The 20,974-nt window shown below is 39.7% G+C and overlaps 1 protein-coding gene across 2 annotated transcripts in view; it reads left to right on the top strand.

Annotated features, from left to right (window-relative positions):
* ncs1 (neuronal calcium sensor 1) overlaps window positions 1–20,974 on the top strand; it is a 53,212-nt gene that overhangs the window by 8,591 nt on the left and 23,647 nt on the right. For both annotated transcript variants that reach the window (XM_033049221.1, XM_033049222.1), the window contains exon 3: window positions 14,451–14,475. In XM_033049221.1, coding sequence (XP_032905112.1) covers window positions 14,451–14,475 — 25 coding nt within the window. The remainder of the gene's footprint in view (window positions 1–14,450; window positions 14,476–20,974) is intronic.

The following is a 20,974-nucleotide window of genomic DNA, read 5'->3' as shown; positions in this document are numbered from 1 at the left end:
CAGATTTGCTCAGGGAGGTATGTGACCCAACTGTTATCGGCTCAGCTGATTTTTCAGACGACCTGCTTGAAACTTAAAGGTCAGGAGTTAGTAGTGACAAATTTTTTTAATAACAACGTGCCATGAAAGGTTTTTGCAGGTAGACACAAAATGCTGGAGTAACTCAGCGGGACAGGCAGCATCTCTGGAGAAAAGGAATGGGTGACGTTTTGGGTCGAGACCCTTCTTCAGACCGAAACATCACCCATTCCTTACATCCAGAGATGCTGCCTGCCCTGCTAAGTTAATCCACCATTTTGTGTCTATCTTCAGTGTAAACCAGCATCTGCAGTTTCTTCCTACACAAAGTTGCTGCAGGATATTGTACTGGATTGAAGATGTGAAATTGATGTACTTTATAACGGGATTAAGTCTTAATGCATGATGTTGCAATGGTACTAACTGCGAAGACAAAAGTCTGGAAAACAAAATAATCTATCCATCTTCACGGCGTTCAGTTGTCTGAAACCCCTTTATCAGAATTCTGGAAGTTGCCATTGACCAGAAATTCTAGAAGTTGGAGCATTCACAAAGGTGCTATGATTATTTTGCACATCAGAAGATAAATATTCTGATCATATTGCTAGGCCCTCTAGTCTTAGACATTTCCACATTGGGGAAAGAGGTCCAGATTGTCCACCCTATCTATAATTTTACTTCATAGTTTTATAAACCTATCAGATCTCCCCTCAGCCTTCAATGCTCCAGAGAAAACAATCCAAGTTTGTCCAAACTCTCCTTATAGCTAATACCCTCTAATCCAAGCAGAATTCCTGTAAACATCTTCTGCAGCCTCTACATCTATATTGTAACCGGGTGACCAGATTCACTTGCTTAATGTCCCATTACTAAAATATCTCTGGATACTTTCTCTGGATACTTTCAAGAGAGAGCTAGATATGGCTCTTAAAGATAGCGGAGTCAGGGAATATGGGGTGAAGGCAGGAACGGGATACTGATTGGGGATGATCAGCCATGATCACATTGAATGGCGGTGCTGGCTCGAAGGGCCAAATGGCCTACTTCTGCGTCTATTGTCTATCTCTTCTTCCACAAGAAAATGGCTGCAATTGCAATGTTTATTTAAAAAAAATGTACTTCACAATTATATGATTAAATTTGTCAACCAAATTACAGTATACTCAGCCATCCAGTGCGATTGGGATGGTGCCGGCTGTGTGAATATGCCAATTGTATGAGAATCGCTCCAAAACAAACTACTTCACATCTCACTAGTATTCCATACATAAGCCATTAAATACATTGACTTTAACAGATCTTCTGATCAACCCTCAGACTCTTGAACCACACTAACACCTCTACTTCCTTGAAAGACTTGAAAGAGTTCCATATAACTCTCATCAACTTCTACAGATGCACCATAGAAAGCATTTTATCAGGATGTATCACAGCTTGGTTTGGGAACAGCTCCATCCAAGACCACAAGAAATTGCAGCGAATTGTGTCTTTCACACCATCACACAATCCATCTCCATTCTATTGACTCCATTTATACCACGCTGCCTCGGCAAGGCCAGCAGCATAATCAAGGGCGAGTTGCACCCTGGCCACTCCCTCTTCTCCCCTCTCCCATCAGGCAATAGGTATCGAAGTGTGAAAACGCACACCACCAAATTCAGGACATAGTTTCTTCCCAGCTGTTATCAGGCAACTGAATCATCCTACCACGACCAGAGAGCAGTGCTCAACTACTATCTACCTCTTTGGTGACCCTCGGACTATTCTTGATCGGACTTTGCTGGCTTTACCTTGCACTAAACGTTATTCCCTGAGTATGTATCTGTACACTGTAAATGGATCGATTGTAATCATGTTTTGTCTTTCTGCTTGACTGACGCAACAAAAGCTTTTCACCGTACCTCAGTGCACATGACAATAAACTAAACTGGAACTGCACAACCCAATCACGGTTCTAACCTACTGTGGACCTTGTACAGGTTGTGCTACTTACTTTGGCTTGCACTATTATGGCCTGGTTACCAAGTGTACCTTATATTTTGTGTTATTCTAATGTGCTTTTAAAGCTGCAGCAAGTAAAAAATATTCATTTTCTATTCCCAATACCAATGACAGTCAAACACTCTTGCCTTAATTGATTGTTAAATGCTGAAACATTGAACCAAATGAATGACTAGCCACCGTCACATGAAAGAGAGCACATGAATAAAATTGCAGCAGAACCTGGGATGCCAAATTCAAATCTATGTTTTTGAAGAAACCTCTTGAAATTGCCAGTTGCTTGAGGACTCCAGATGCATAAAAAAACAGACAAACAAGTTGACTGCTTCTTGAGTCTTTTAATGATTTTTGTGGAAAGTTTTTCTGTTTGACCACAATCTCCAAAATGTCTGGATTTTGAACTAATTCCAGAGGCTTGAGCAGTTGTGTAAAACAGTGCACTTCTGATGAGGTAAGAAGGTTTGTTATTTTGGTTAAAATGTAATGCAAGGACCATCTGCTCTTTCAAGTAGGCACAAAGGATTCCCCATTGCTATTTTGAAGAAAAAATCTGGATGGAATCTCTTGTGCTATATTTATCCTTCTGTCAACATCACAAGAACATGATTTGGGCATTATTAAAATGCTTTATGTAGGAGCTTGTAATGTGTAAATTGTCTGCTGCGTTAACTATGTTGTGATGATTACTTCAGACATACAACATTTATTGGAAAGGGCTTCAGAACATATGAAGATTGTGAAATGCAGACATAAGATTGAGCAATCGAGTCACAGACCTAACAAAAATCAAGTATGTGGACTTCACTGAGCCCCCCCCCTCCCCCTTGTACCAGTGCCCCTTTAATTAAACATAAATATACCCAATAATGTTCTAAAAGCCCTAGCACACACCATTAAACAATAATAAAACCAGTAAAAATTTGAAGTAGCTAATAGGACATGATATTGGGTAAAATACCACTTGCATGAAACGTTGCAAACAGTGATTAATTTTGAATCGCAATGTACATTTGTGTAAATAAAGCGCACATGACACAAGTGATGTGGGAACTGATCGTATTCATGCAAAGTGTGATTGCCTTCTGAACAGCTATATGCATATAGATATTTATCAGGAACTGCCGAGATAGGACTTGGTACGAACCTCATGGACACGCAGTTCCATTTATAGTAAAACAGCAGATAACTGCAAGTATTTGAAATGCAAGGCCTTCTGTGGGAACTTCAGTTTCTCTAGTTCTGGGAACTCTTTATCCTTGATTTTCCGTGTAAGCCCAGTTCTATATCACGTTATGAATAAAAATGAAATGCTGGGAATTATCAGCAAATTTGGTAAGAGAAACGGAATTAACGTTTCAAGTTGATGACCTTTCATCAGACTGAAATGCTAATTCTCACTTTTTTTCTTCCCCATGCGCATAAATCTGAATATTTCTAATTTTCAATTTAAATTTCAGTTCTTTCTTCAGCGGTTTGATTGCTTTTGAACACAATTTATAAACGGTCATAAAGCATGTATTTGTGCAGTGTCGTGGAATACATGTCTTGGAAAAATTACTTGGTACCATTTGATCCATACATCTGAAAATTTGTTTTATCGCAAAAACTATATTTTTAATTAGCAGTCTGCAGTCCACATGGGTTTAAATGATTTAAAATCAAATACGTATAATGTTATTTTACGTCGCCTATTTCCTTCGCTCCATAGATGCTGCTGCACCCGCTGAGTTTCCCCAGCAATTGTGTGTACCTTCGATATTCCAGCATCTGCAGTTCCCTTTTGAACACGTATAATGTTATTAGTTATTTTGGTGTGTAATTTTAAGTTCCAAAGTGACGTGCATAAGCATTATACTGAGAAGCAACCAAAACAAAAATATGCAAACAGTTGTAAGTTTAGAAGTATGTGGAATCTCATTGGAGTCTTTAACTATTTTCCTGGGTAGGATGAGCTTCTTAACTCGTATGACTGATGCAGTTTTTGCTTTGGAATTTCGTGATTTTATGTTTTATAAGATTTTACTGAAAACCCAGAGCCAAGGGTCCAAATTCCAAGCTGATTTAAAAAATATTGCACGTGATGTAATGTTAATTGAATATATAATGATATTGTAGTTGTACAGTATATTTACTTTTAGTTCTACATGCCATGATCACATTAAATTGCGGTGCTGGCTCGAAGGGCTGAATGACCTACTCCTGCGCCTATTGTCTACATTTTTACTTTTCCATTGTTGAATTGCTGGAGTATTATTTCCTTTAGCTTTTAGTCTTAATGCTTTAGAGAATTTTAACACTTTTTGCCAGAATAAATTCAGCCTGAGATATTTAACACCAGCAAAAACAATTGTGGTGATAGAATTGTGTCAGAAATTGTGTCAGAACTCTGTGATAGAAATTGAATTTGATTTGTTCATTCAAAACAATGCACTGGTTCTAATATTCCCTATGTTGGCATGTGCAATTATAAAATGGAGAATACTGTTTGTGGAAGCGGTACAATGGAGATCTAAGAGTAAATCCTGCATATGCTGTTTATAGTCTCGTTGCGGTTGTGGTTTGAATTCAACCCTGGGCTTTTTCTGTGAACAGACAGCTACACAATGCTTTAAAAAAATATTTTGAAAACTCCTGTGAGATATTACAATGTAAACATGAGGAAGGTTTCTATTTTTAGCCTGTGATGTTCAGACCCATTCGTGTCCTCTTCAAATGCCTGTCTAATAATCAATCTCGGATAAGCCATTTTTCACAGGGTAAAGAAAACCTGTTGCTATCTTGCTTGGCCTTTATCAAAAGCATTTCATTTCCCAAGACTAAATGTGCCCCCTTTGCCTGTCCACTGCCAACCGAAAAACAGATGTATTCACCGTTTCCATCATCTGATATAATCTACTTATGTTTTCCCCAATGTTGCTGAAATTCTGATTCATTTCTGATGAAGACTTTCAAATTAGGATTACAACCAATTTTATTGACTGAGCATGTATTTAGGTACAGTTATTTGAATCCTAACTGGAATACAGTCTACCAGTGGGAGAAGCATTTGTCCAAAAGGGCAGTGGAGGACATGACCATCGCACAGTTCTTGTTGATACAAAGAAGTATCTTCATGCTGAAGGCATACCCATGGGATATTGAGTACCACTACAATTGCGCTAAATGAGAGAGGTTCAGAACATATCTGGAAGACTCCAAATTGAACATTAGTTCAACAGCGGAAATGTACACGACTATAATCTAACTTCATGGCCATGGTATGAACTTGGGTCCGATGCTGAATGCAAAAGAACTTGCTGGTAACAGCAACAGGCATGATAAAAAATGAGGTGAAATGGCAACATGGGATGTCATGTGCTAAACCATACCCGCAGAAGCAACAGTTGACAGGGTTAAGTGATTTTGCAACTAACAGATCGAGTGAAAGTTATGCAATTGTACTAAAATCAGCATGCATGATGGTGAACAAATAAACCATAAACAGGGGAAGTCTTCAACATTTCCCCCCCAATTATTGAGGGATCCAGCCTGTGAACGTTAGACATGGCTAAAACATTTAGAACCACACTCAGCTAGAAGTGTCAAATAAATGACATATCTCAGCAGCTTTCTGAGGACCCACCATCGCAAAGGCTCGACTTCAGCCAATTCAATTCACTACATAAGATGAAATGGCGGTCAATGGTTGACTCAACATTCTGGTTGCAGTACTGAGAACTGTGCTTCAGATCTAGTTGTGCCTCCATCCAAGCTATTCTACAACATCTGCCTGGCATTGGCGAGACTTGTTCACAAAAAACAGGATGAATCCAATCCAGTTAATTACCACTCAATCACTACTCTTTATCAGCAGCAATTTGATGTTATCGACTTAACAACCAAGTGGCACTCATTCGCCAATAATCTGCTGAAGAAGGGTCTCAACCCAAAATGGTGCCAGACCATTCACTCCCCAGATGCTGCCTGACCTGTTGAGTTTCTCTAGCTCGTGATTTGCTCAAGATTCAGGCACCTGCAGTTTCTTGTGTCTCCATTTATTTGCTCATTGATGTCCAATTTGGGCTATCTGATAGTTCCAGACCTTATCACCATCTTCATCCATACATGGACCAAGCAGCTTAATTCTAGAAGTAAGATGAACATGTCTGCCCTTGTATCAAGCTGTACAATCCAAGCTTGAAGGAGTCTTATTAGGGCTACTTAAATCATCAAACTTGAAACATAATTTCAGAGTCTGAGTTAATAGATTTAATTAAAAAGTACTTGAATCAAGTGTCATATTTTAATGTTTCAGCACTTTTAATGAAATCACATTTTTTAACAATTCGAGGCATGTAAATTTCACTTTGAATCGGATAAAATGAAATGGACTATCAGTGATAATATCCATTCTGTGCTAAATGTTGTTTATTGCAAGTACAGATACTGTTATCACAAATACTTAATATAACAACACTAATTAGAGATGCTCGTTCTGATCTTCCCTGAATAAAACTGAGAATCTAGGCTATACTTCAGAATACAATTGTAGTAAATTGCCCTCAAATCTAATTAACTCCGTTCACTTCAAAACTGTGTTTTGTTGATAATAAATTAAAGAACATTGGCTTCAGGAAAAGTGGTATCTTTTAAAAATCCAAATAAATGAGTCTGTATAAGTGAAGTGACTTTCATTGGGCCTTGATTATCTTTGGAACTGGCTCTGAGCCCAGCTTCTTACTGAGGTTATGAAAAGCATAGGTTTTAAGTCCATTAATGGGGCTAGGCTGCACCAAGAATTTATGGATTTTCAGCACAAAGCAGTTCCCAATTTATACTTGAAAGCTTGAGTTGTTTTCAGGACATAGGCCATGGATGATTTGTTCTCTCCATTTCTGAGGAGGTTGATAAGACGTATGATATTCTCGTAGGTAGAGCAGCACATGTTTGATGAGGCTGGTTGGTGGAGGCTTTGGAGGTTCTGCTCCACTTCACTTTTTGTGTTGATTCTACATGCACCCACTGAAGAATTCATGTTTGCTGGATGTCACACTCCATTTGAAATAGTCACATAGGAGGTAATTCCTTGAATCGGTGACATGGTATATTTTTGAAGGAAGGTTTGCGAAGATCCTTTAAGCATCTTCTCTGTCCTCCTGGAGTTTGTTTTGCCATGACAAACCTTGGAGTGGAGTGCTGATATCAGGAGCTGGTATCGGTATAAATATTGTGACAAAGAATTTGGAAAACTTTTTTAAAACACCAATGGTGGTACCTTTTCATTGATCTGCCCGTTGTGGCCATTGCATCTCTGAGGAGTACAGGAAAATGGGGATCATGAGCTTAATGCCAAGCCTGATATCTTGACGAAACATTCTTTTCCATACATAACCAAAGGCTGCACTGATTAATTTTGGCACCAGTGCCTGCCTTTTTGCAGAAGTGATTCTTGACGTGTGAAGAAATCCATGTTTTCTCGCATCTTGCTCTAGATCTTAAATGTTGATGGCAGTTTTGTACAGGTGGAGGTCGGTTGATTGAGGAGTAATGTTTTAAGTATACAGACACTCCTGAAAGGAATCCAATGTAACTGAAAATTGCTGTGCCTATCTAGCATGTTCTCTTTAAGTCAAGCTCAAGTAAATGTCACAAATCTGTGGGTTTTTTACACTACTGTATCATTGTGCATGATAGACCTGGACATCATAACCTCTTATTTTCATTTCAAATTTAGGCTGTGGGCCGAGCATTGAAAATGTGTATAGAATTTGACTTTTGTGACCCATCTCTGGGATCTACTTGAAATTTGGCACAGATTAGATAAAAGATAATTGAGAAGGAAGTCATAACTTGTCAGTGCCAGCAGTTGCACATTAATTAGTTAAGCTAATTAGAAAATGAGATCGAAAAAGTAAGCGCCATGTTGTGTTCAATGCTCATATTACTCCATGGGGAGCCTAATTCCGTGCTGCCTTCTATTTAAACCATATATTATTATACCATATATGTCTGAAGAAGGGTCTCAAACCGAAACGTCACCTATTCCTTCGCTCCATAGATGCTGCCTCACCCGCTGAGTTTCTCCAGCATTTTTGTCTACCTTTGATTTTCCAGCATCTGCAGTTCTTTCTTAAACATACCATATTGTGAATATGACAGGATTTATATATAATTATATCATATAAAAATAATATTATTAATATAATTATGAGTGAATTTTGAATGAGACTGCCGCAAAGGTCCGGCTCCTGAACCGGCCTAATTAATGGGTGAGGGCAGTTCCTGTGGGTTCCCCCGGTTACTGAACCCCACTGACTGCCAGTGTGCAGAGTGGGGGTCACGGGAGTAGTGGGACTGGGGCAGTGCCAGGCTGTGGTGAAGGCTAAGGCATCTTCCACAGAGAGGAAAATCCCTAACCCTAACTCGCCCCCCCCCCCCCTTCCAGAGCTGCCCACGGTTGGAGCTGGAGCCGCTTTGGGACCGGCTACGGGCTCCGTAAATGTGGCTGCTCGGAGCATTGACCTCGGCCAGCATGCCCTTCTGGGTCATCATGATGATGATGATGGTGGGGAGCACGCCGCCTGGGCCACCTTCAGCACCCCCATAGTGCCGGCTCTGTCAGTCCGCCCACTCGCTCGCTGCAACACCGGCCGGCCCAACAGACCCCTCGCAACACTCACCAATGGCCTGACAGCCTGACCGACCCCTCGCAGCACCAATCGACTGTAATCCTAACCCTAGTTCTACGTTTTTATTTATCATTTTTATTTAACAGTTCACATCATAACTTTACAAAGATAAATCAATTGTAAAACAAAATTATCAGCAATTTTTGCATTACCTTTATTCCTTCGAAACCGTGCTATTGTTTTGATGTAGTTAGGAGGCAGCCATGATCCCAGAGTGCTGCCATGAAACAAAGCGTGTGATTGGTCAATTGGCATCCGACGCAATGTCAAACGTGCATTGATTGGACATTTACTACTCGGAAAATTGGAGTTTTAATAATATGTGCAGGTTTTGTTCTTGACGAGTTTCAGGTATGATTTCTATAATATTTTTACACAATATGTTAAAACTACAGGTAGATACGTGATTTGGGTCATGAAATAAAGTGAAAAAGCACCATGACCCACAGCCTAATTAGAATGTTGTGCATAAAATTGTGTTCAATTTTTAGACATAGGAATGATAAATGAATAGGCTCATCTTAAGAAATTGAAAATACAGTGGTCGTACTTATCGTCAGTATATGTAGCTTATATTTAGCTATTAAACAAGTGTCTATATATGACGGATATGTTATTGCCTGTCCTGCATGTGGTGTTGCTTCTTAATGTCCTCAGCAATTACCAATGGACAATAAAGACTGCATGTCTCTGACATTTTGAAGATCAAATATTTTTAAAAGTTAGAACTCTGCCTTACTGTGATAATGTATTCCCTCTTTAGGCTGAATGGCCATGTCATTGATTTTTTTCTTGGACATGTTTCAAAATGGCTTGGTGTTAGCGGCTGGAAACCTTGCATGCTTTGAGATTCTTCGGTCGATTTTCAGTTTAGCTTGTGTGGATTTTGGGTTTAGAAAATGGGAGATTCTGAAGTTTTTTCTGGGATAGTCTTTCCGTTCAGAAGCTGACTGCCTTTTGCAGCAATAGAAAAGTTTGAGGAATAACTAAATGTACGTGGGATGTTGTTGGATATATGGCAGTTAACCTTTGAGTATCTAAAATCCTGTTACTGAGCAAAAAGCAAACTGCGGGAGGAACTCGGTGGGTTATTCAGCATCTGGAGGGAAGTGTACAGACAGATTATTTTGCTTATTCTGCCATATCTAGTCTGAAGATTGTCCAAACTTTCTGACTGAGATTTATTTAATTAAAACTTTGCAAAAGATGGGAAGTTCCACTGAGCAAATTGATTTGCTTCTTGCCTGCTATTGCCCATTTAACGAAGAAACACATTGGTAAAGGGCCTGTCTCACTTGGTGACTTTTTCGGCGACAGCCGGAAAATAGGCTGTCACGAGGTGACGTGGCGTGACACCTGCATTGTCGTGAGCTGTTGCCTCAAGTGTCGTGACCTTTTTCTTGTCGCCGCTTGGCTTTGACATGTTCAAAACCTCTCGGCAACAGTTAGCTTGACGTTGCGTGACTTCTCCTGGCGTAGGGGTTGTCGTAGGCTGTCGCCAGGTTGACGCCATCTGACGTTGGCTGTCGCCAGGTGCTGACCTGTGAATTCAAGTGGTGGCAGCCTACATCATGCTACGTCAACCGGCGACAGTGTCGACGCCACGAGAAGTCAAGTTGCGTCATTTGAAATAAAGTGCGCCGCTCCACCTGTCTTCAGTTGACGCCATCGGGGTCGTAGCTTGTCGCATACTGACCTAGGTTGACTTCAGTTGTCGTAGGCTGTCATCTATATCGTCGTAGGCTGTCGTGGGTTGACGTCGCGTGTCGCGCAGATTTGGGATGCCAGTTGACGTAGCTTGACGTCGACTAGGTGGCAGCCTGTCGTAGACATTGTCGTAGGGGGCCGGTTTCTCAGCGTCACGCCACGACAGTGACTGTCGCCGAAAAAGTCTTAAGTATGCTCTTGCAAGCCTGGTAATTTCTCTTTACATCGCTACTTTCCAACTGTTATTTTGTTACCAGCCACTGACCCTATCAAATAATACGCATGTTGAAAAAACACACATGTTGGAAATGCAGCAATCTTGATACTTATGGATCATCCATTTCTCAATGGATCATTGAGAAAGCCTAATTCAGAAAAGATATGGACTACTTTTCTGCTATTCATACGTTCTTGAGGACCAAAGCATCTTTTAAATTCGCAAAGCTATCACTATTTTATCAAGCTGGATGTTTTCAGTTAAAATGTACCTTTCTTCATCCTTATGTGTCTGTCCCTTTTTTTGCACAATGTTCTGTTAGCTGGACTTGAACTGACCTCTCGTATGCTTGAGATGAATCCCTGATTTTCCAATCTACCTTTTTATATCCACTTTTTCTCTGTAGCTGAAACGCTTATTCTGCACTGTTAAATTTCTCTTTTGCGCTACCTGTTGTATTCATGTATGAAAAGATGAAGTACGAAGGTAAGCTAGCCAAGAATATAAAGGAGGATAGTAAAAGCTTCTTGTAAAATGGAAAATATTAAGACAAATGTGGGTCCCTTGAAGACAGAAACATGTGAATTTGATATGGGGACAAGGAAATGGAAGACGAGTTGAACAGGTATTTTGTTTGTTAGTGAAGACTGAACCAATCTTCCAGATGTACGAGGGGACAGAGGTTCAAGGATGACAGAGGAATTTAAGGAAATTCACATTAGTCAGGAAATGGTGTTGGGTGGACTGATGGGACTGAAGGCTGATAAATCCCCAGGGCCTGCGATGGTCTGCATCACAGGGTACTCAAGGAGGTGGCTCCAGAAATTATGGACGCATTGGTGATCATTTTCCAATGTTCTTCAGATACTAGATCGGTTCCTGTGCATTGGAGGGTAGCTAATGTTATCCCACTTTTTAAGAAAGGAGGGAGAGAGAAAGCAGGGAATTATAGACGAGCTAGCCTGATATCTGATTGGGGATGATCAGCCATGATCACATTGAATGGCGGTGCTGGATCGAAGGGCCGAATGGCCTACTCCTGCACCTATTGTCTATTGATATCAGTGGTGGGGAAGATGCTGGAGTCAATTATTAAAGATGTAATAGCGGTGCATTTGGATAGCAGTAACAGGATTAGTCCAAGTCAGCATGGATTTACGAAGGGGGAATCTTGCTTGACTAATCTTCTGGAATTTTTTTGAGGATGTAACAAGTAAAATGGATAAGGGAGAGCCAGTGGATGTGGTGTATGGTCTTTCAGAAAGCATTTGATAAGGTCCCACACAGGAGATTAGTGGGCAAAATTAAAGCACATGGTATTGGGGGTGTGGTATTGACATGGATAGAAAATTGGTTGGCAGACAGGAAGCAAAGAGGAATTAACGGGTCAAGAGTGTTTTATTATCCTATGTCCCAGATAGAACAATGAAATTCTTACTTGCTGCAGCACAACAGAATATATAAACACAGTACACTGTAAACAATATGATAAACGACTGGTGCTGGGACCGCAGCTATTTAAAATATGTATTAATAATTTAGATAAAGGAATTAAAAGTAACATTAGCAAATTTGCAGATGACACAAAGCTGGGTGGCAGTGTGAACTGTGAAGAGGATGCTATGAGGATGCAGAGTGACTTGGATAGATTAGGTAAGTGGACAAATGCAGTATAATGTGGATAAATGTGATATCTACTTTAGTGGCATGAACAAGAAGGCTGATCTGAATGGTGTCAGATTACGAAAAGGGGAAGTACAACGAGACCAGGGTGTCCTTGTACATCAGTCACTGAAAGTAAGCATGCAGGTACAGCAGGCAGTGAAGAAAGCTAATGGCATGTTGGCCTTCATAACGAGAGGAGTTGAGTATAGGAGCAAAGAGGCCCTTCTGCAGTTGTACGTGGCCCTGGTGAAACCACTCCTGGATTATTGTGTGCAGTTTTGGTCTCCTAATTTGAGGAAGGACATTCTTGTTATTGAGGGAGTGCAGCATAGGTTCACAAGATTAATTCTGGGATGGCAGGACTGTCATGATGAAAGAGTGGAACGACTGGGCTTGTATTCAATGGAATTTAGAAGGATGAGAGGGTATCTTATAGAAACATAAAATTATTTCAGATTCAGATTCAACTTTAATTGTCATTGTCAGTGTACAGTACAGAGACAACAAAATGCAGTTAGCATCTCCCTGGAAGAGCGACATAGAATATGACAATAAATACATCTATTTACATGCATACAGTCATAGTGTTTTCCTGGTGGGAGGAGTGACCGGGGGGGGGGGGGGGGGGGGGGGGGGGGGTGATTGGCAATCACCGAGGTACATTGTTGAGTAGTGTGACAGCCGCCGGGAAGAAGCTGTTCCTGGACCTGCTGGTCCGGCAACGGAGAGACCTGTAGCGCCTCCCGGATGGTAGGAGGGTAAACAGTCTATGGTTGGGGTGAGAGCAGTCCTTGGCGATGCTGAGCGCCCTTCGCAGATAACGCTTGCTTTGGACAGACTCAATGGAGGGGAGTGAAGAACTGGTGGTGCGTTGGGCAATTTTCACCACCCTCTGCAGTGCTTTCCGGTCGGAGACAGAGCAGTTGCCATACCATACTGTGATACAGTTGGTAAGGATGTTCTCGATGGTGCAGCGGTAGAAGTTCACCAGAATCTGGGGAGACAGATGGACCTTCTTCAGTCTCCTCAGGAAGAAGAGCCTTCTTGACCAGAGTTGAGGTATTGTGGGATACTTAAGGGATATTGATGTATTTAAGGGATTGAGCATGCTAGATGCAGGAAACATGTCCCCGATGTTGGGGGAGTCCAGAACCAGGGGTAGGCCATTTAGAACTAAGACGAGGAAAAACCCAAGAATAAGAGGTAGGTCATTTAGAACTGAGTTGAGGAAAATCTTTTTCACCCAGAGTTGTGAATTTGTGGAATTCTCTGCCTCAGAAGGCAGTGGAGGCCGATTCACTAGATGCATTCAAAAGATAGATAGATAGTTGGATAGAGCTCTTAGGGCTAACGGAATCAAGGGATATGGGGAGAAGGCAGGAATGGGGTACTGATTGTGGATGATCAGCCATGATCAAGGCGAATGGCGGTGCTGGCTCGAAGGACTGAATGGCCTCCTGCACCTATCTTCAATGTATCTATGTATGATTTTCCTGTAAGGATGCAAAACGTGGTTTTTCCAACTATATCTTGATACACATGATAATAAACCAATTACTGCAAATAAAGTTCCAGTCATAATCATTCCTTGTATCTATTTTTGCTTTCACAGAATATATGATTTGTATTTGAATACTGAAACCTGATTATTTCTAGTAGAGGAAAATAAGAATAATGGGGAAAAGAGAGTAAAACAAAATGGAAGACTTAGTAATTCAGCACTTATTTCTGGTGCGAACTGTACTTTTCCTATTCGTCTTTGCTATTAATTTCCATTGTCTTGAATTTTGTGAATCTAATGAAGTAGAAGAGATTTAGTTGCTGCTATTTAATGTGTATTAAGTCACTGTGCTATGATTCATACAATGACCTGCAGCCTAATGATTTGTTGCTGCACGACACAGACTGTTAGCATATTCTTTCCACGGTAGACTGAAAGTCTGATTCCTTTGCTTGGAAAACATGGAAATGGGTGTGTCAGGTTGAATTGCGCAGAAATTCATTGATTTCAGGGGATGATGAATCTTTTTAATTCAATCTATGTGAAAAATGTATTGAAGTACATTAAATATTCCTTGCATTGTAATAAAAATGAATAGATAGGGCATATTATGTAAATGCATGTATAAATTAGGACTATTTGATAAATCTGGTAACTTGTTTTTCTTTTACAGTTACTGAGAAAGAAGTCCAACAGTGGTGAGTACAGTGTTCTTAATACTTTAAAAGAAAAAAAGCAATTGATTGTGAAATTAAACGTATCAGTGTACATTGGGAAAAATCCTGGATTTTAGAATTGAATTTTGCTTGTAAAATGTAGTAGATGTGGTAAAATGATCTCAACCAGGTGATGTCCGGAACACTTACTGCCATAAGGATCAGAAAAATCGGCTAGAATTTTGGTTTCCACTGGGACCTGCTGGAAATCTTTGGTCAAGCAGGACCAGAGTTGAAATCTGTTTTGTTGACCTCTATGGTTGGAAGTCTCTTTCCATCTACGATGTTATTTAACTGACATTTATTGAGTATCGCTGGAGAAATTCCCAATGAGAATGGATCCACACTCTGCCACATCATTTTCAAGCTCGTGTCAAATTTTTACACTGATGGAAAATTAGCACCATTGGGTGAAGAATTCTTCAATTGGAGTTGAGATGTTATTTTAAATCATGTACTTACTGCTTTGGTGAGGTGCCCAACAAGAAAAAAATGCCCACAAATCTAGCATTTTCACCCTTGAAGAGCAACAAATAGGTTAAAAATGCATACAGAATCTTTTGATAGCTTACTTTTTTTAATCTTAAACTATTTTTACACATCTGATAGTTTCCTGACTTTGTCATCATTCTCAAACTCAAGGCGACAGTTTGTTTTTATAATGCTTATTTAAGGTTTTTGTTTCCCTTTGTAACAGCTTTGTAACAAGTTGTCTTTGACATGATGCCCAAATTGCTGTGCTTCCATTTACACAAAGGAATGATTGAAGATGATGTTCAGTTGGACTTGTGAATGATGGTAGTCCGCCTGCAATCTGATACAAATATTTCATCATGTTGTTGTCCAGTCAGTGCTATGGTACATAAGCAGCTCTCAGAGTTTAACTGGTCTGTTGACTTGAAGGAGAAGGTAACTGAGTAATTGATGAGGAAATAAGCAGAAGACAAAAATTGACAGACTTAAGAGAACAGAATGCAGGATGACAATTGAAGGTCCGCCCCAAGAAAAAATATACCTGTGCAATCAGGTTTTACTTTAGTTTAGAGATTCAGCGCGGAAACGGGTCCTTCGCCCCATCGAGTCTGCACCGGCCAGCGATACCCGCACATTAACACTATCCTACACACACTAGGGACATTTTGTTTACATTTCTAACAAGTCTATTAACCTGCAAACCTGTGTATCCTTGGAGTGTGGGAGGAAACAGAAGATCTTGGGGAAAATCCATGTAGTCACGGGGAGAACATACAAACTCAGTACAGACAGAATCTGTAGTTGGGATCGATCCTGGTTCTCCGGCGCTGAAAACGTTGTGAGGCAGCAACTCTACCGCTGCGCCACTGTGCTGCTCAAGGTGGATATAAGATTAATATTAAGAGAGCGTTGTGTCAAATTTCTCTGCAAATTGTTCATTTTATGTGGTCCAAATGATGAATGAGCAATCTCGTGGGTTTGGGCTGTGATGAAACAAGTGCATATGTTGAATAGTGACTAATAAATATTAATGACGATATTTCAGGTTGGCGATTTACAAGATGCAGGGACAATCAAATTTGATTAAATCTCCCTCGTGTTTGCATTTAATTTCATAGTTCACCCATTTCATTGTTATTGTTCAGGGAGGAACAATGGCTTATTCTGAGTTTGGAAATGATACTTTCCTGTTTCTCTAATATCCTAATAGCCTACAATCAGGAAAAAAACTGTTCTTTTAAGGAAACTCTCCATTAAATTCATGCTCATTTTGTCAAATATGTTAATTCTTGGTAATCTTTATAGATTTTGGAGTATAATACAATATTTTGGATTATTTTATATTAAACATGTAGATAGTTCACCTTATCTAATCAAAATAGTATTTGATTCCTCCAATTTTACATTACATCTTGTTGGTATTCCCAGCATTGCAAGAGATGGGTTTTTTAAAGTTTCCCCCAGTGGATTAATTAGTTTAGTTAAGCAGGAGCTGCTGAACAGTTGCCAGTTGTACATGGTATTATTAGTCTGAAAAAGGATCCAGAACTGAACCATCACCGCCAATCTGAAATTCTGCAACACCTCAGCAGTTCAGGTAGTATTTAGAAACATTTTCAAATCAATGACCTGTCATCAGACCTGAAAGATATGTTTAATTGCAACTGAAAGAGATAACAAATTCCTCATATGAATTAATCATGCTGTAATGGCAATCTCATGGTCTGAGTTCCAGCACATGGGTGCAAGGTCATGCCCTGTAAAGACCTGTTTTATTTGATAATTTTACCTTGTCTTCCATGGGAGAATGATAAATGTAGGATCATTTTACTGAAAGTAATTTGTTAACCTGTGATCAATCTGCTTGAAAAATTTGCTTACGAATCCTGCAATTCAACTGGTTCTCTACAATACTCAAAGCTTGTGTGGGCTTTCTTACTTGTCAGTTATTTACATTTTAGAAAGGAAAATTTGAATTTCTTGATGACTTGGGATAGCTTGTTGAATGGAGCACTCAAAATCTACAAATCAGACTTATCCCAATGCGTAGATAGTTCACGATGACCTTATTCAGGACAATCTTGCAGGCCGAAGTATCCCCATGCTCAAAAGGGACAAATATGTCTATGTCCCTTTGATCTTTTTTCAGGGTGTACTTTTGAAAGAATGATGACAAAGGAGGATTGGGTCAAGAGAAGTATTAAAAACTTGCAGATTTTGCTTTAAAATATTTTTTTCAGATTTATTAAAATTAGTTCCAGAAGGTTTGCAAATAATTAGTCTTCAATTGTTGACCACGACTATTGATAGCCTTGCCATTGGACCACGACTTTGTTCTGTCAAGTTCACGTGGTAGCTTGTGTTTAATAGTTACACCATTGAAAGGAATTCACGTAAAGCTACCTTCCACTCTTTGGCATGGAAGCAATCCTCAATCCTGAGGGACTGCCAAAAAATATGAAGAATATTTTGTGTTGTTTTACACCGATTTGAGAAAGGTGATGTATTCCCTTTCTGCAAACATATTGGCTTCCCTGTTAAAAGTCACTCTTTTCCTTTAAGGGAGAAAAACTTTCCTTGTCCAACTGTGTTCCACTTTATACACATTGGGAAGTTGCTAATAAAATAAATAAGCAATTTGTATGGACAGGTATTGCTACGAAACATTTTGTTCAACAAAAAGGTAGTCAAGACTGTCAATAAACATAATTATTCTGCTGCTAATTTTACAATTGCTCGGACCGGTAGCAGGAATATGATGCTTTTGTTGATGCCACTTTGTTTTTTATCTCCTGCTTGACGCTTTCCACAATGACATTTGGAACATTGTGGAGTCTTTTAAACAACCATCTAAGCAATCCATAATAAGCTGTCAATATGTCAGGTGGAATATAATTGTACAGAAAAGTCAACAACTCATGGGGCATTTTGTCTATGTTTAGCATTGTGTTTTATTCAAAATGTAATTGTTCTATTTTCTTTTGATCTCTAATTAGTAAGCATTTCACAAAATAATAATGAACATTTTATCCGTTTGGCAAAATATTAATTCAGTGAAATTGTTGTCAAATTCTGTCATGTATTTTTTTTAAATGAATTTTCTTTTAATTTTTAGCTATGAATAGAATTTCAAAAAGTAATATAAAGTTTGAGGATAATGTGATGAGGGTGGGAAAATATGTCTCGTGAATTTGAGCTTTGAGGAGGTGACCTAAATGATTGTTGAGGCCCGTGCGTTCGGCGTTGTCTGCATGGACTTTAGCAAGGTGTTTGACCAGGTACCGCATGATAGGCTGGTTTGGAAGGATGGATAACATGGAATCCAGGATGAGCTAGTCATTGGGATACCAAAATTGTCTTGAAGGTAGGACACAGAGATTGGTGATAGAGGGTTGTTTTTCAGACTGGAGGCCTGTAACAAGTAGACTTCCCCAGGGATCTGAGCTGGGTCCACTATTATTCATTATTTAAATGAATGATTTGGATGTGAATGTAGATGGCGTGGTTGGTTCATTTGTAGATGGCATTTAAATTGGCAGTATAGTAGATAGTGAAGAAGGTTATCTAAGATTACAGCAAGATTTTGATCAATTAGGGCAATGGGCTGAGGAATGGTAGATAGAGTTTATTTAAGATAAAATTGAGGAATTGCATTTTGTAAAGATGAACCAGAGCAGGACTTGTACAGTAAATATATGGCCCTAATGAGTGTTGCAGAACAAAGACGAAGGGGTGCAGGTACATAGTTCCATGAAAGTGGTGACGTGTTGACAATGGTGAAGATGACATTTGAAACGCTTGCCTTCATGGGTCTGGGTATTGACTAAAGGAATTGGGATGTCATGTGACAGCTGTACAAGATGTTGGTTAGACCACATTTGGAGCATTGTGCACGGTTCAGGTTGTCATTAGCCTGAGAGATGCAAAAAAGATTTACAAGGTCTTTGCCAGTCTGAAGCTTTTGGGTTACAAGGAGAAGGTGGATAGGCTCATTTTTTCCCCCTGGAGGCTAAGGTGCGGTCTCAAAGATATACAAAATTATGAAGGGCATTGATAAGTTGAATAGCCACAGTCTTTTTCCCAAGGTCAGGGAGACTAAAACTGAGGAGCATAGGTTTAAGTAGGAGAGAAGAAAGGTTTGATAGGAATCTCAGGGACAACTTTTTCACACAGAAAGTGGTGCGTATATGGAACGAGGTGTCAGAGGAAGTGGTAGAGGCAGGTACAATTTAATCATTTATAAGACATGCACAGATACATGGCTAGGCGATGTTTGAGGTATATGCGCAAGGCACAAACAAGCAGGTGTAACTAGATTGGCAACTTGATCAGCATGGATGTGTTGGGTCAAAGGGTCTATTCTGTGCTGTTTGCCTCTGAAAGATTATCTTTTCATTAAATTGAGGAGATCATTTTTGAAAATCAATGCAAATCCTTAATGGAATTGTTTTAAATATTTTGCCCCTCAAACCACTCCTCCATTTAATAAGATAATGGCTGATCTAATCTTGGCGCCAACTTAACTTCCACTATTGCTCAAATCTCCCGATTTCCTTGTCATCCAAAACCTGACAATCACAGCCCTGAGCACATTCAGTGACACAAAGTCTGTAACTGCCGAGGCAGATAATCACACAATTCTCAGATTGCAGAACAGTTGCTTCTCAGTGATGTCTTAAATGGGGACTCTTTTTATTCTCAAGCTATGCCTCTACATTTTGTAATCGGGTGAGTCATGTTCACAACATAGTGGCATGACTAGTAGAGCTTTTTCCTCGGCTTCAGTGGCCTGCATTCAATCCTAAAGTGTGTGTGGGGGTTGTATATTCCCCATGTCAGTGCTTATAGTTCATCTGTGTCCTCTGATTTCCTCTAATATCCCAATGATGTGTGGGTAGGTAGATCAATTGCCATAGTCAATTGCTCTTAATGTAGCAGAGATGATAGAATTGGTGGGATTCTCAGGAAAATTAATGATGAAAATATGTAATGTTGTTACCATCATTTTGTCAAGCTTCTCTCAGAATTTTGTATTTGTCACTGCTCTTCCAAACTCCAATGGGAATTGACCTCACCTGCTCTTCTCTGTAAGACAACTACTACGTCCCAGGAATCAATAATTTGAATGAAATGTCACTGAACTGTCCCAAAAGAGACCAAAAACTGTACATAACACTCGTGTAGTCTCATTAACAGCCTACATAAAAGTAGCAAGACTTATGTACTTCTAACTTTGTATTTTATGTCTAAGGACACACATAACCATCCGTATAGCAGCAGTTTACTGTTTATCTTTTAATAATAACTTTTTGGTTTTCAATACCAGTGGATATCTGCAGGTTTCCTTGTGTTATATGTAACACAATTCAAATGTTTCCACTTTCACCTTTCCTTTTCCCTTTGTAAATCCTCTGCATCTTCTTTAAAACTTGTTTTTGTGCCTATCTTTGCATATCAATAAAACCAGCTTCCAATTTACATCACAGCTTGAGTCCAAATGTAGAATTGAAGAATTGAATTCCTAATCACTGATGATTGTACCATTTCAAATTCATTTGCAACTCCCCAGCAAATGAGGCAATCCATGATTGCATGCAGCATAGCCAAGACAACCATTTAGCTGTGCAGTGATGTGTTGAATAACATTTGTACTACAGAAATGGCAGGAAATAATCATCTCCAACAAGAGAGAGTCCAACATTTAATTTGGATCCAGCATTTTGCCAACTATAAATTTACGACTAACTGGCCTATAATTTCCTGCGTTACGTTTTCTTTCCTATTCAGTGTGATTACCATTGGCAATTTCTTCCTAATCTTCTTGCAAGGCATTGCAGGGTCGCCATTAACCAGACCAGCCATGTGGGGGGGGAAAATGTAGCTCTAAGAGCAGATCAGTGGCTGGGTATTCTGCAACTGTGACATGTCTCCTGATGACTGAAAGTCATTCTACTGTCTACTGAGCATAAGTCAAAGGAGGAATGGTGTGCTCAACACTTGCATTGAA

This window comes from Amblyraja radiata, chromosome 32 (assembly GCF_010909765.2).
Source record: "Amblyraja radiata isolate CabotCenter1 chromosome 32, sAmbRad1.1.pri, whole genome shotgun sequence".
Taxonomy (NCBI): domain Eukaryota; kingdom Metazoa; phylum Chordata; class Chondrichthyes; order Rajiformes; family Rajidae; genus Amblyraja; species Amblyraja radiata.
This window is presented reverse-complemented; position numbering and strand designations above follow the sequence as displayed.